The 12,969-nt window shown below is 38.4% G+C and overlaps 1 protein-coding gene across 1 annotated transcript; it reads left to right on the top strand.

Moving 5' to 3' along the window:
- Nucleotides 1–5,746: 5,746 nt before the first annotated feature.
- On the top strand, nt 5,747–11,073 carry LOC110860301 (zinc finger protein 177). Its single transcript, XM_035860290.1, has 4 exons — nt 5,747–6,018; nt 6,546–6,627; nt 8,802–9,206; nt 10,936–11,073. Exons 2-4 carry the CDS (start codon nt 6,607–6,609, stop codon nt 10,990–10,992), a joined length of 483 nt encoding a protein of 160 aa, XP_035716183.1. The 5' UTR covers nt 5,747–6,018; nt 6,546–6,606; the 3' UTR covers nt 10,993–11,073.
- The last annotated feature ends 1,896 nt before the right edge of the window (nt 11,074–12,969 follow it).

The raw sequence follows: 12,969 nt of genomic DNA, 5'->3' as shown, positions 1-12,969 counted from the left end.
TAAACCCACGCAACACGAGGAGAAAGTAAATTATCTGAATCGATGGACTACCATTTGCGAAATAACATGGTTACGGTAGGTGTTCCATATGCATAAGAAATTCTAAACGCTACAGCATTCAGAAAAGCGGATGACAGACAGAAGAGCACGCCATGTGGTGAGCGACGATTAAATATGTTTTGGCTCGTGAGAAAATGTGGTGGGTGGGTTTATAGTTACTTTTAATGGCGTATTTGGATAAATACATAACTATATTGGGAACGAAAAGGTTAAAATACTTATTAAAACTGCTAATGGATTTATTGCATAGCAAGTTTGGCACATTGAATATACATGTTTAGTGCTTGCAATATTATTTTTCAGTTTATTGGCAACCAGATAGTTTTATATCATAAATTATTTTTGAGGAGAATTTATGCAATTGTGATTGCAATCCTAATTCCTTCTCATTCGAGACTTTGCAAATCACGATTATATGCAAACTAGCGTATAAGCCCGTCTCCCGCCGGGCGAGCGAGAATTATCAGATGCAAAAGAATGTCGGAAGCCGAAGTGAAAACAAATAAAGTCACCCATGATAACCACCCCCAGATAACCCCCACGATAACTACCCCCAGATAACCCCCCATGATAACCACCCCCAGATAACCACCCATGACAACCCCCCACGATAACTACCCATGATAACCACCCCCAGATAACCCCCACGATAACTACTCCCAGATAACCCCCCACGATAACTACCCATGATAACCACCCCCAGATAACCACCCATGATAACCACTTCCAGATAACACAGCATGATAACCACCCATGATAACCACCCCCAGATAATTCATTGGTAAAGTGTGCACTGGTGAGCACTGCAATTTGTGTCTTGTCAATACTTCCAAAAACTGTGAAGTGAACACAGGTGATCACTTCACACTTTTGGGTCTCGTCACCAATTGCACAAATCTGTGAAGTGAGCACATATGTGCTCACTTCATAGATTTGTAGTGGTTATCTGGGGGTGGTTGTCAGACAGTGGTTATCTGGGGGTGGTTGTCAAACAGTGGTTATCTGGGGGTGGTTGTCAGACAGTGGTTATCTGGGGGTGGTTGTCAAACAGTGGTTATCTGGGGGTGGTTGTCAAACAGTGGTTATCTGGAGGTGATTGTCAGACAGTGGTTATCTGGGGGTGGTTGTCAGACAGTGGTTATCTGGGGGTGGTTGTCAGACAGTGGTTATCTGGGGGTGGTTTTCAGAGAGTGGTTATCTGGGGGTGGTTGTCAGACAGGGTTATCTGGAGGTGGTTGTCAGACAGTGGTTATCTGGAGGTGTTTGTCAGACAGTGATTATCTGGGGGTGGTTGTCAGACTGGTTATCTAGGTAATTTATGTTTTTAAATAAAGAATTTAATTTGAATTTTCGCGCCATTTGAAACTTAGCTTTCTCCACTTTCACTTCCGTCACGGAAAATTCCGTCACGGAAAATTACTTTCACCTCCGTTGCCAAGAGACATTTCCAGCTTATAATATAGATCCCCGACTTTAATTCCAAGTGAGGTGTCGTCCATGTGTCACGTCATCAAAAAACGCCTGGTTTTACATATGCCAGCTTTTTCCTATCCTACTCATGTTAAACGAAATTTATGTAGGCGGCCAGAAACAACCCGTCCACTTTTTAATGACGTCATGTATGGACGTTCCGTGATGTAGAATTTTATTTTATTTAAATTATCCATTACCCACATGCATACCTCTTCAAAAATTTTGAAATTCATTTAAAAGTTCGTCATCTCAACTTCTGACTGAAGATTTTCATTCACATTTAATCAGTTTTTCAAATTCATTTCATTTCACTTCACTTCATCTGACTTCATTTCTTATTTCACCAAATGTATTAAGCATATAGTAAAAAATGAAAGGAAGGTGGGAAATCCTTTCATTAATTGATATCAGGAAATTCATTTTCAATTACCCTTGTTCAATATCATAATCAGTCAAATGAATGAAGATGAACAGGTATGTAACCATATGTTTTTTATAGGATATCCCAACTATGATGTCGGATATTATATGCACTTTTATCCGGATGACGCGACGACCAGGGTTGCAGAAATCTCATCTCACCCTCGTAAATCTCATCTCACTGAGATATAATGAGAAATAGTGAGACATGAGAAATATGAGATTTAGTGAGATTTATGAGCCATGCACTAGCGCCACCTAGCGGACGTACAATCGAGTGGCTGCAACCGTAAAGGTATACGCGAAATCTCTACTATTGGACGGCCAAGATTGGTATGACTACGACAGAGCTACTGGACTTATCGAAAAACGACAATCTGTCAACAACAAACCCCGCCCCACTCCACGCCAATGAGAACTCAGCCCGCCTTTTGCACATTCACACCTAAAAAATAACTTGACAATGAACATAACTGCGTGGAATGTTGACGGATTAATTAATAAGGATAACGATTTTTTTGAATATATGACGAAGGAAACCCCGGATATTTTTGTTTTTCTCGAGACTTGGTGCTCCGAAGAGGAAGCATGCGCTAAGCTCTCGAGCTTTAATTCTACGCACACACTGGTGTGCCAAAACGCGGAAAATTCACTGAGAGGAAGAAGAAAAGGAGGAATTATTATTGGAATATTGAATAAATTAGAACATACAGTTATTACTAAGCGAAGCGGATGGGTCGAAATTACTATACAAAACGTAATGCAAAATGAAGCACTCACAATTATTGGATCTTATCTCGCACCTAATACTAATGGAGAAACTGAATTCAGCGACCTTCTAGAGAAAATTGGAAACACTACAGAACATACACTAATAATCGGTGACCTAAATGCGCGGATCGGTCTTCTCCCCAACCTCATTGAAGGAGAATTTTATTCCCGACAATCACAAGACATGCAAATGAATGACCGCGGAAGCATTTAATGACAGCCGTCAGATCTGCCAACTTAGTTGTCCTTAACGGATTTTGGAAGGGAGACTTAAACGGAGATATTACTTTTCAAAATGCCAATGGTCGTAGCTCAATTGATCTATGCATATCATCGGATTCCGTACTTCAGCATATCAATCACTTCCGTGTTAAACAATCAATTGTCTCAACCCACCAACCAATTAATATCAACCTTTCCACCAAAACCCAATCAACATCGCCATCCAGTAATGAGGGCATTGAAACTAGTGTTATAAATAAGACCAAATGGAAACCCGAGAAGTGCGAAGAATTTAGAAAGACGCTAAATAAGAAGTGTGCTGAGACCACTGATATCTTATCAAATGTGATCAATACCCTAGATTCCCTCGGAATGACTCAGAACACCCAACTCCCATCAACATACCGACAAAAGCCGAAGTGGTTCGACGACGAGTGCAAACGAAGCAAATCCACGGTGAGCAGAATGCTGCGAGTAGCACGGAATTCAAACAAACAACGAGATCATCAACTTTATCAATCACTGCGTGCCGAGTACACCAAGTTAAAGAGGGAGAAAAAATAGTTGACAAAGCAGGAACAGATCAAGAATTTACTACATCATAAAAATTCCTCAACATTCTGGGCAGCTATTCGTGAATTCAGACCACACTGCTTAGGCAGTTATCCAATTTCAGCGACAGAAAGTCACTCGTTCTACTCTACGTTATTTCAAGGTAGCAGATACCCCATTGAAATCACGCCACGGGAAGTCCAAGAACTTGATCACGAAATCTCCACATTTGAAGTCTCCCTCACCATTAAGAAACTGAAGTTAAAGAAAGCAGCAGGAAAGGACGGTATACCAAACGAAGTATGGAGGGCGTTAACACCGGCAGCAATTAATCAACTATCAGCAAAATTTAATGACATCTACAACAGTGGTGTCGTTCCGGATGAGTGGACTCTCATCATGCTGCGACCAATATTCAAAAAAGGTGACCCGCATTCTCCCTCCAACTATCGTCCCATTGCTTTGGCCACTACGATCCTAAAGATCTTTACCACCATTCTGTCAAATCGTCTACAGACTTGGGCAGAATGGCATGGACACTTCTCACCATTTCAAGCTGGGTTCAGGAAAAAGATGGACACTCTAGAGCAAATATTCTGCCTCCTAACCCTTATTCAATCCAAACTTCGTAATCCATGTGGGAAGTTATTCGCTATATTCATCGACGCACGAATGGCTTTTGATTCCTGCCTTCATGACAGAATGTGGAAAGTTTTGAGTAAGCGGGGAGTGAGCTCTAAGTACCTGAAAGTCCTGATGTCACTTTACAGCAAAGCTAGTGGGCAGATTCTCACCCCAAATGGATTAACAGCGTCCTTTCAATTCCAAAAAGGCGTCTTACAAGGAGAACCGCAATCATCATGCCTCTTCAACTTTTTCATAGATGGCCTTGCACGCCGACTGCAAAGAAGTGGCATCTCACCAGTCAAAATTGGATCAACCGACTTCCACATTCTAATGTTTGCTGATGATGTCGTTATCGTCGCTAATTCTGCGGATGCTCTCCAGGGAGAAATCAATGTTGCTGCTAAGTTTTTTAAGGACCGCGGTCTGCTATGCAATATTTCAAAAACGAAAATTGTCATCTTCATCAAGAGAAGATCACGTGACCTCACATCTTTCAAATGGAATGAAGATGCTGTTGACATTGTAGATTCATATACCTATCTAGGAGTGACTATGCATAGAAACGGGACTTTCAATCTAGCCCATAAAGAGTTCAAAGAAAAAGCAACTGTGAAAAAGCGTAGTGAAAGTCCTTCACATTACGAGAAGATCTGGTGTTCCACCCTTATCAACGCAATTTAAACTATTCAACTTCATTGCGCGGGCTACTCTACTTTACGGCTCATCAATCTGGGCCATGAAGTTTATAGATGACATTGACAAAATACAAATCCGTTTCCTAAAAAAGCTACTCAGACTTCCCCCATCGACTCCTAATTACTTTCTGCGATTGGAAACTGGTGCACGGGACACAAGAGTACAACATCTTGCCGACACCTTGGGTTTCTGGGAGCGAATATTTAGAAAAAAAGAAGACTCCCCCGTAAGACAATGTATGATTACGCAAATGAAGTGGACACGGCTCAACTCGTCAACAATGCAAAGGAACCATTGCTGGGGAGAAGACTTCCTTAATCTACTCAAGATCGCAAGATGTGAAAAGCTTCCACTAACTCTGACTTCCCTAGTGACCATGAGGAAAACTCTCCTAACAAACTATGAGCTACATCTTAGGAATCAGGACGTCGTGAGGATGCAAAAATCCAACTTCATCCCACATTACCAACTCATCAAACCGAAAACTGACACAGAAGGATACTTCAATATGAACCACCCCATGCAGAAATGCAGTTTGATGACCCAATTGCGCCTCAATAAATTTAGTGTTAAAATCGGACAATTCTACATCCCTCTAAATTCAAGTTGTCCCTTATGCAGTGATAATTGTTCTGTTGAACATCTTATGTTTACATGTACTTCATTAAAATCTGAGCGCCAATCACTAATTTACCCATTAATTCCTAATTATAATCCAACTGAATTTAACAATATGCAACTTTTTGTTGCTCTTTTTTCTGCTTCATATAGTGATAAATTAATGAATAACTTATTTCTCTTTTGGCACAAAGTCGCCAAATATTTTGACTTATGTTCTGACCAATAATTACTTTTACTTTTTTTACGATTTTATGATATCAATATTATGTAACCATTCATGATGTGCAAAGGCTGTTGGCTATGATGCAATAAATTATTATTATTAACCGGTGCGATTTTCGAAGGACAGGATTTCGTCGATGACATCTGGCTTGGCGCAACCTTTGACGAGGCGGCGGACGACTTTGTTTGGAGTGACGGAAACAATTTGACCTACACAAATTGGGCGACTGGATACCCGAGAAATTCCACGGATGTAGATCGTTGCTTAGTAATTAGACCACCGGGAGCTTTAAAAAGTGTTGATGACGAGGTTTCCACTACCACTGGTCCTGTGGTACCCTTAAATGCTCAGTGGTGAGTGGAGTGATTTTGGCTACGTTATTCATGCAATGTTGCAAATTATGTAAATGATAAGAACTGTTTAACTGTGAATAACGGTTCAACGAAATATAATTATCAGGGTAAGGAAAACCCCGGGGTTTTGCTATTGAAAAGCAATACCCAGGGGTTTTACCGGGGTAGCTAGGGTAGTCGAGGTCTTGGGGGTAAACTGAGTCAGTGTCTCATACATATTTTAAGTTGTGAAAATAATCGGCTTTCTCACCAATTTCTTAAAAAACGGGCATATTATTTCAATTTTAATAACTTATTAAATTGTAGAAATGTTAATAAAGCCTTATCACCGTACTTTAAAAAATTTGAAAACCCCGACTACCCGTGGGTATTGGTGAAATTTGCTACTGTAAGACCCAGCAAAACCCCCAATGCCTCAAAAACCTGGGGTAGCATATCCTGGTAATTATAAAGGGGAAATAGTAGAAAATTCAGATTCTTTTTCGTTTTTATGACTACACATGAATTTAATTATTTTTTACTTTTAGGGCCGACGTATCCTGCAGGAGAAGCAGTATCATCGCTTGTCAAAAAAGACCGAGCTGGACGATGGAGGAGATTGTGGTGGAGGTAATTAAACTGCGACACGATCTGGACGGCACGAACTGATATTAAACAGTGGAAATGCCATTAAATAGAGTAGAAATTCATTCACTATTCGGAAGCAGATACCATTTAAATTAGCATGTTAACTTATTTGGAGACTTGTACTTATAAAATGTTCAAAATTCATGCATCGCTCGAAATATTTTTATTGGAACCAAACTCTTAAATAAATCAGACTTCTACATATATATCTATGTGTATATATTTACATAACTGCATTGTAACCTGACATTTAAACCACCCTGCATACATTCGGCGAACACGTATTTATAACCTTAAATCTTTAGTCAAGCGACAAGTTGCTTGCTGAAAGGAAACCCTATCTAAAAAATCGAACCCTAAAAATAACTTCTTCCCAGTGAAAAACCTCAAATTGCCGAAGTGAAATTAAACTCTAAAGCTAAGTATCCAAGTGAGCTTTTCACGCGTGAAATCGACTTCTGTGAAAATTCCACCGGAATTTCACTCGAACGTATCCAGGTCAGCGATGAAAAAGTGATGGAATTTTACGCGCGTGAAATTTTCACAGAATTGCGAGTGAAAAAGCGATGAAACGGAGGGGTATTATTCCACGCGAATGAAATGAAATTGCCGTGAAAAGTCATACCGCGAGGTTCAATTTTTTAGCAAATTGCCCCTGCTGATTGAGTTTATCTGAACCAACAATATTTACAGTAATTAAACAATTAAATAATGTCTGTACGAGTACAGACATTATTTACATTTGTATTTAGTGAAAATTTGAAGAAAAAGTTGTGATTTATTTTCTATTTATAACATTTATAAATGGTTTCTTGATCAATATTGATGGAGCTGCCAGCACAATAATTTATTCCTCTATTTCAAATTACATTAAATACACTTGATACAAAATAAATTTTGACTGATTACTTACTGGATTTTGAGATTTTTGGAATTTGGAAAAAGTTGTAGATTTTATGATACAAAACGAAATCAACTAATTATTAATTTGGAATTTAATAACTGTTGGTGGTGATTTTTTTAATAACAAATATGATTTTCGCGGACTGTAAGTCTACTTTGAGACATTTTCATCGCACTTTGACCTGGATATGCCGAGATGAAAATGAAGTGGAATTCTCCCTTTCACCGTTGTTTAACTCGTGTGGAATTTCGCATGAATGAAATAATTTCACTCGAATTTCACTTCTGTGAAATCTCTCACTTGGATACTAGGCTTAACAGTCACTCATTTTCTCACTCGGCCCAGCCCACGAACAGTTCACTCGGCATCAACAAATTAATTACGTATTCCATTCTCCAGAATACATGTTAATATGCACAAGTATTAATCCTCTGTAAGGGAATTAGTTCAACCCAACAGTTACATATGTACTGGTCGTCATAAACTAAATAAGTAAGTGCTTACATACATCAGGATAAGACACGGATCAATTTTTTAAGGTATTTGGTTAAAATTGCAACCATATTTAAGTATGAGTAATTATGAAATTTCGTAAAATTAGTAATCTAACAATGCATGAAGTATAACCCTCGGATTAGGTTGAAATTTCGAAATTATGTGGTCCATGACAATACAACCAATGTTTCTTCAGGCAGTTTGTGCGATGGTCAAAATTTGCCAAAATATTTTAGGTCAAAGTTGAAAAAGGGGCAATTTTTACCAGGCGGAGGAAGAAAATTCAACTTCCATTCTCTTCCCGTGCCAAAAATTGCATATTTTTCAACTTTGACCCCAAATATTTTGCCAAATTCTGACCATCGCACAAACTGCCTGAAGAAACGTTGGTTGTATTGACATGGACCACATAATTTCAAAATTTCAACCAAATCGGAGGGTTACACTTCACACCATCGCATTGTAAGTCGTATAATAATGGATTTTAATCTCTTATTTTACCACAACATAAAATAATACTAAACAATTATTATATTTACAAAAAATAAAATTTAATCTCCCATAGTACCAGAGCCTAACGATCGCTAAACTATGGATTGCCCCACTTGCCAAAAAACTTTCAAATCAAAATCCTATCTGAACGACCATATGGTTACACATGATAGCAATGCGCAAGTCAAATGCGAGGTTTGCAACTGGCAATAAATTTCGCAATAAGAAAAAAACTTACCACAAAAATTGATCTTTAAAATTACAGATTTGTGGGATAATCTCCAAAAACCGGGTCAGTCTAAAAGGCCATGTCCGTTATATTCACGGCATCAAGAAATATTCATGCAACATTTGCAACAGGAAGTTTGGAAGGCCCTACGCCTTACGCCAACACGTGGAGAACTCTCACGGCACGACGCCCCGTTCTCGCTACCCGTGCAAGTTCCCCGGTTGTGGAAAATCATTTCTTAACAAGTCCACCGAATGCACACATTTTAGGAGGGAACATGTTCAAAATCCCGTCCGATTTTTGTGCCAACTTTGTGGCATAGAATTTAAAAGAAAAGAACACCTGACCAACCACGTTTCCACTCATACGACCGAAAAGACGTATAAATGTGCCCATTGTGGGAAAGGTTTCATTCAACGGGGCGCTTTAAAAATTCATGTGGTAAATAAGTCGGTTTTTATTTTATAAAAATTTCTGTCTAGATTTGGCATACACAAAAAACTACGCAATAATAATTCCTTACCACATGGAAGTACTTAAGATTAACCACTTCACCCCTATAACGACTATGTGGCGTATTTGACCTTTACGCCGAGTACGACCATGTGGCGTAAGTTCCCTTGGCACCGGAATACGACGATGTGTCGTATTGACCCTTGACAACGGATACGACTATGTAGCGTATTTTCCGTTCACACCGGCCTACGACTATGTGTCGTATCCGGAAAAAATTAGGTCATTGCCTCTCCAAGCAAAGTAAAGCAAGAGTTATGAGTCAACAACCCGCCCTTTAGGCGGGAAGATAAATTGTCTCTTAGGAAATAATATTAGAAATGGATGCAAAATAAATTTATAGCCAAGTGGCTATATCTAGCCAACACGCCGAGTTGTGAAAACTGTTTTTTGCAAGGAAATTTCGACACCGATTTATTTCAACAACGGTTTACGATAAGATTAGAGAAATTGTTTTGCTCACATGTAGCACAAACGGGCGTTTTGGGCGAGAAAACTAAAAGTTTGATGAATTGCATCATTGCATGGATTTAATTATATACCACAAATAATCTTGCCGGTAGGGTAAACTACGTCAAAATTAATCATTACGTATCGGGTGCCGCTGAAATATCTTTTGGGCGGGAAAATTAAAAATTGAGAGATTGCCAGGAATTAGTAGAATTTAATTTTCCCGCTTAAAATTGATTTCTATTCACCAGATGCGCCATAGTCTATGTTCGAGCAATTTCCTCTCACGGGATAATTATTCATTGTCATTGCTGTCTATTTAAAGTCATTGTAAGGATTTTTGGTTTTCCCGCCCAAAATCGGCTCCTAAGGCACTTTATGCGCTATAATCAATATTTGCGAGTTTACGTACTATTATGCAAGTATTACTCCATGCTTGTCTAACTTTTCATGCAATTACAATCATTTTTAAAATTCGGCGTGTTGGCTATTTTCGGCTATAAACATTGGTGGTTCGCCACAACTCAAAAATGCAAATTACAACTCAAAATCCCTTCTTGAAAGGTTATTCACATAAATTTTCATAAAAAAGTGTCCAGAATAATTCCGGTGGGAACACCATTTTTTAATTCATGGCCCAGGAATTAACGTCATGCAGTAGATAAAAATTTCGGGGTCAAGGGAGGTAAAAATTCGCGGTTACTAGGGGTGAAAGGTATGAAAAAACTCGTCTCCTAGGGTTGAAGTGGTTAATTACTATTCAGTAGTGTACATATATACAGGGTGGTTTAAATGTCAGGTTATAATGGCAATGGTTATAATGTTCAATGGGAAAATTCGCAAATCTCCATTAGTTATCGAATTTTTGCCTCCCAAATTTAATATTTTAAGAATTTTGTCATCAGTGTTCCATAAGTTTTGATAAAAATTAATAAAAATCTCAATGCCAAATCCGTAACTAATGGAAATTTACGAATTTTTCCCATTGAAAAATTTTCCATTGTAACCTGACATTTAAACCACCCTGTACAAAATAAATACCTGAAGTGAATGATGTGAACTTTTTTCGCATTTTTTTAAAACTTTTTGGTAATAAATCCTAACCAACGTGATTGAACATATTATTCCATGCGGTAAGGAATCATTACCAGATTATTTTAAGTGTACAAGGATAGAACATAACCCTCGTTTTTTACCCGTTTTACAGAAAACCCACATAGATCGGTGTAGCCGCCCAGTTTTGACGTGCCACCTTTGCCCTTAAACATTTCTCTATAAGCGATGCCTGACGGGTCATTTACAAAGTGTGCATGGGAAGGAGAAGAATTACGAGTGAAAATTTTGCGGTAGAAAATTTTCGCAGAAACATAGTGTCAAAAGTCATGTCGCAGCGATCCACGAAAAAAATAAGGATTCCTTTCTTTCTTGTGATTCGTGCGAATTTAAAATATACTTCAAAGGAAATTTACTCCAACACCAGAAAACGCACGATATTGGGAGGGTACGTCAAGTGTGTTACTTTTGTGCTAAAACATTTACCACATTCTACCAATTGAATATTCACTGCCGTAAATTACATATTATGGAAAAGTAATGATATGTATGTAAAGTATATAATTCAGTTATTTGTCAATAATAAATATCAGATAACAATTATCCGGGATTTTGTTGGTCTTTAGAAGTAAAGTATTTAATGAATTTTTTTGCTGCATATCCAAGTATTTTTATACGACGACCTACAGTATGTAACTTATTTAATGCAACGATTTTTAATTTCATATTCAATTTAAATTTTCTCAAGAAAAGTTATGTATGTAGATATTTCAAAATTTTTTGCATACTAGTTTTTAACCTTATATCGGACTACATGATGGCAAATTTTCGAAGGAATGGGGAAAAAATTGCTGAATCCACAAATATTTATAAACAAGAAAAATTACAAATTTGCACTAGTTTCGTATCGTAGCATTTTTTATGAATAGAGCAATTCGCAATATTATAACATCGGATTTAGGGACCACTGGAAAAAGCTTTATTCCCCATTTAAATTAATTAAAATTACAATTGGCTACTTTCACCACCAAATATGCTTGGATTTCCATTTAAATAACTCATGTTGTCCATTTAAATGATTTAACATTTTGCAGCAGGGGTTTGCTCATTGAGTGAAATTAAGTGGCTATGTGGAAATTTAGATGGGTCCGAAAATATTAAAACATAGATTCAGGAATTTTATCCATTTAAGTTGGAAAAAAATCCTCTTTAGACGGCCACAAAATATGGTCCCTTAAATAATTATAATCCGGACCACGTAAGAGCAGGACAGAGAGCAGACAAATGTGCAGTAGAAACCGCTTACCGCCCGTGAGAAATACATGGGAGGAGGTTGGCGGTGGTGCACCACAGGCCTCCAATGTATTTCTTACGGGCGGTAAGCGGTTTCTACTGCACATTTGTCAGATTTTGTGCTGGTCTTATGAGGACCGAATAATAAGGGCACACAAAATGTTTGGTGTGCCACTTATGCTACATAATCCCTAACATGGCTCACTATTTCAAAATGAACTTTTCACTACATATTCACCATGTATTTGTGCAAATATATGTATGGATTCTTCACTCCTTTCATTTTTCACCCTATGCTTAATACATTTTACGGGTATACTTTAGAATAGGGGCGGATCGTTAGGGGGTCGAGTGATACGTCATTTTGTTCAGTTCGACGAGCTGAACAAGAATATCGAAACCCGAATGCGCGGAAACGCTCCGTTCAAAAGTTATGGCGGGGCAAACTTTGAAATTTTTATTGCATTTTTGGACGTTTCAAAGAATTCTAAGACTTTGTCTCACTTTGCCCCAAAGCGGGAAATTTTTTGGGGTATATTGAGATTTTGGGGTAAGGTGAGATTATGTCCCATATTGGGGTATTGTTCGTGTTTAAGCGAGCGAAGCGAGCAGGTTAGGTTAGATATACTAGGTAGGCGGAAAGCGTGAAATGGTGTGACTATAATCCTAGCTAGAGAGGCAGCAGAACTAGCTACCTAGAAGTGTTACCTAGGAGTGCTACCTAGAAGTTCTCCCTACAAGTGCTACCTAGAAGTGCTACCTCGAAGTGCTACCTAGAAGTGCTACCTAGATGTGCTACCTAGAAAAGGTATCTAGAAGTGCTACCTAGAGTTTTTTGGTGCATGCAAGATGATTGAGGCAGGGTGTGCAAACGATTATCGTAATTATGGCCCAT

Source organism: Folsomia candida, unplaced genomic scaffold (assembly GCF_002217175.1).
Source record: "Folsomia candida strain VU population unplaced genomic scaffold, ASM221717v1 Fcan01_Sc031, whole genome shotgun sequence".
Lineage (NCBI taxonomy): Eukaryota > Metazoa > Arthropoda > Collembola > Entomobryomorpha > Isotomidae > Folsomia > Folsomia candida.
The sequence above is the reverse complement of the archived record's forward strand: the minus strand, read 5'-3'. Positions and strand labels throughout refer to the sequence as shown.

Coding starts and splice junctions, on each gene's coding strand:
- LOC110860301 (XM_035860290.1), top strand. CDS start 6,607: ATGGAGGAGATTGTGGTGGAG. Junction 6,628..8,801: donor TGGAGGAGATTGTGGTGGAG/GTAATTAAACTG, acceptor TTAAAATTACAG/ATTTGTGGGATAATCTCCAA. Junction 9,207..10,935: donor GCGCTTTAAAAATTCATGTG/GTAAATAAGTCG, acceptor CCCGTTTTACAG/AAAACCCACATAGATCGGTG.